Source organism: Anarhichas minor, unplaced genomic scaffold (assembly GCF_050575085.1).
Source record: "Anarhichas minor isolate MPS153535 unplaced genomic scaffold, ASM5057508v1 ptg000058l, whole genome shotgun sequence".
In the NCBI taxonomy this organism is placed as follows: Eukaryota; Metazoa; Chordata; class Actinopteri; order Perciformes; family Anarhichadidae; genus Anarhichas; species Anarhichas minor.
The window spans coordinates 2,633,989-2,637,500 of NW_027466504.1; the positions used below are offsets into that span (position 1 = coordinate 2,633,989).

The 3,512-nt window shown below is 40.1% G+C and overlaps 1 protein-coding gene across 3 annotated transcripts in view; it reads right to left on the bottom strand.

Moving 5' to 3' along the window:
* Nucleotides 1-3,512, bottom strand: part of cep68 (centrosomal protein 68) — a 30,782-nt gene continuing 27,270 nt past the window's right edge. For all 3 annotated transcript variants that reach the window (XM_076077430.1, XM_076077429.1, XM_076077428.1), the window contains exons 8-9: nt 3,170-3,266; nt 1-3,054 (exon numbers count right to left, since the gene is read on the bottom strand). In XM_076077430.1, coding sequence (XP_075933545.1) covers nt 2,879-3,054; nt 3,170-3,266 — 273 coding nt within the window. In that variant the 3' untranslated portion in view covers nt 1-2,878. The remainder of the gene's footprint in view (nt 3,055-3,169; nt 3,267-3,512) is intronic.

The window sequence follows — 3,512 nt, forward strand, 5'->3', positions numbered from 1 at the left end:
TTTAAAACACTCCGCTTCATTTAATGACTTTGATAGAAATACAGTATAGTGAAAACTTTGAACTTTGGGGGTTTTCTAAAGGCTTTTTTAGTGGATAAGTTCACCCAAATCAGCAAAAACTCAAGCGGATGTATCGAGCCATGACAGTGACAGTAATAGCACACAGATTATGGAAGAAATTATACGGTGGATACTTTTTCAATACTGTGGGAACTACAAACCGACTTCCATTCATCTCCATTGTTTTGTGGTGGAGGCAGAAACCTCAGAAACAGTTCTAGCCAGAGGGTGAACTGAGTCTTCAAAAATATTTGTTAACATTAGAACACATAACATTGGAATGAGTGAAAATGGATCAAAAGGCTGTGTGTGTTATGTTGGACATGTTGACAGTGACCACCTGTCCTGTTAAACCAGCTGATAAGAAAATGTTCGAAAGTCATTAATCCCTGTGAGAAAAATCAGGTTCTACAAATTCAGGTTACAGTTTAAGTAGCCATATCATTCAGAACAGCACATGCTGTATGACTGCAACCTGCCAACTGATCAGAGATCAGACTGACTGGAGTGTATGCAGGCCAGACACAGCTGTTCATGTCCTCAAATATTGATTGTCTGATTTCACAGGAGTGGAACATCACGATAGTTATCCGTTTTCGAAAATGCTATTAGAAAGTGTTGGGATAAATGATACATTAATAAACGTACAATCCAATTTGTCAATTAATAATTCCATGTTCTTATTTTGACTTTAAAGCTACTACAAGGAACTTCCATTTTGTAATGATTTTGGCGGTCCTGTGGATAGAAACGGTTGTGTTTCCGAGCACCAGAGTCCCCTTAGAAAACCTCTCATTTTACTGCAGCAGGGTCTGACAGTCTGTCCCACTCAGTCCTGGTTCTGGTTCTCCCGTGACTCCCTTCCCTCCAGCGGGCCCAGCAATACGGCCCGGGTCTCCAGCAGTGTGGTATCGGTGTTGACTCCAAGCGGGGACCGGAGGAGCAGCGAGGTGAAGCTCTGCTCCTGGACGGAGGAGGAGAGGCTGCCGGGCGCGGTGCTCTACACTTCATGCCGGAGCTTCTGACTACAGGAAGAAAACGGCAGCAAAGCCAGATCTAGGTCCGTTTACGGTGGGCTGGTCGCTACCGTTTGGAGTCTGAGATAAAGGAGTGAGATACTGGTGAAGCTGCATGATTTCGCTTGAGTATGCGCTGAAGCATTAAATGTAACAGAAAAATATATTAGAAAAAAACTATCTTCTCTCTGATGGTTGTTTACTCATGTAGGTCATATAGAGGCATCAGGATTAAATTGAGACTGTTTAATAACCAGTTAAAAGTTCCTCGCAGTAACTTTAAATGATGAAGTAATGATTCAATCATAAAGTGAATCTCTGTAATGGTACTTTTGGTTCTTCCTGTTGAGCTCTGAGACTGAACGCCAACATATCCCAGCTAGTGCTCTGTGGACTCTAACTTCATTTCAGGTTCAGATGGTACACTGCTTACACATCTGTAAAGGAAGGAGAGCCCTCTCTGAAGTGTGACTGTTAGCACAGGAGACAAACTGTGGGGTGGAATATGAAAGACAGATTCAGTTTGTGATTCCATTTGAAAGTGCCATTTATCATTTAAGGGGAAACGGTACAGGTGACGAGTATAAAAGTTGAACTAACAGACATCAAGGATGAGAGAGAGGAGAAACGCACACCAGTGTTGGAGAGGTGTTGACCAGTAGTGTAAAATGCACAAAGGATTTAATGGTTTGCCAACATTGGTAAACCATTAAGTCATTTGTGTGTAAACCATTAAATCATTTGTTTGTGCATCGTGGCTACGAGTGTGCGATTGCTCTCCTTTACAACTATCACCATGAAACTTCCCTTGTTGAACTTACATTAAGACAATTATTTTTCTGTATTTCAAGTTTTCTGAAAATGTATGTTTATTTCCAGAACAAACATCTTAACATTTTATAAAGCCAGGATAAAATGTGTTGACGTGATATCAGTGAAAGGTTTATGCAGAGAGTATTTTTGATGTCTGTTTTTATCACTCCATAAATAAGGAAATATTGTTAAGAGCTATCATTATTTTTTTTTAAATACATTTTCACCTAATTCTGTAAGTTAGGCTACGAATGATTTATAAACCAAAACCTCTAACAAAAAACCTTCAGAATATAGATAGGAACGAAACTTTTGGGTGCAAGTGCCAAAGAAGTGGAGATTTGAGTATGTAAAATTACATACATTTTGAAGACACTACAGTTGAATAGACTAAGAAAATATACTAATACATATCACCATGAAACTGCCCCAGTTAATTAATTACATTAAGACATTCAGTTTTTGTATAAAAGTTTTAGGAAATTTTGTTTAAATATGTAAACGAGGCATTATATAATGGTATCTTTTGGTGAATTTAGGAGAAATCTTCAGATCAAATAGACAAAGTAGTAAAATTAACACCTAAATGTGTATTTTGGTTATTTTCTTTTAATTTAGTTGAAAGAAAACATGTTAAAAATTGACCAGTCTCGTAGTGTTTCGCCTTAAACACAGACATTAGAAGTCACAGAATCAGGGATCAGATCAATACAATGGTGACTTTAATCCTGAGTAGAAAAGGGCATGATAGAACATTTGTCATGCATCATTATTCACCGTGATCGGTTCAGTTTAGACACTCAGTTCCCCCTTCCATTTCTTGTTGTAATGGAGAGCAAGAATCAAGCAGACGTTAAGCCATACATACCCTGTATGTATGTATGTATGTATGAGAGCCTTGCATTATAAAAAAGAATTGTTGGAAGAATGTAAGACAACAACGAAGTAAGTGGAAAAAAAACCTATCACTGACAAGTCCTGCAGTCTGTTCACAAAGTGGAGCCCTGGACCCCCACAGGGCCCGGGTCCTCCCTTCTGCTCTGCTGGACTGGACCTGGCCGGGTGAGGCTGTCCATGGCGGACAGGATGGAGGAGAAGAAGTGCTCGGTGTGTGTCTCCAGAGCTCCACACCGCCTCTCGATCAACAACAGGGTGTTTCTTAAAACTGGAAACACAGAGACAGAAAGAGAAAGAGAAATAATGTAAAAAAGAGCATCATGAGAAAAAAAGATGGGGTGACGCATTTGTTCACAATGACTTAAGCGAGTGAGCAGACTGACGTGGAGATGTGTTGTTGATGCAGCCGAGGAGAAGCCGTCCGGTGTGCAGAACACAGGAGGTCAGGGGCTGGTGGCTGCTCACTTCTCTCTGAAAACTCTGACAACGAGAAGCGTCACATTTCACCGTCAGCAGAACAGTATGGGCATGAAGTAAGTGACAACTGTTACGGTTTATCAACTCATTAAGTAGGGTTGGGTTTGCTGAGGAAAACACTTTTCTTTTCCGATGTAATGAACACGACACACACATTTATACCCACCGAGATTAGTGCATATTTAAACATGGGAAAACCCACATAAAATACTCCATTCCCGTTTTTGTTTTGTCATGTTTGACGTCACA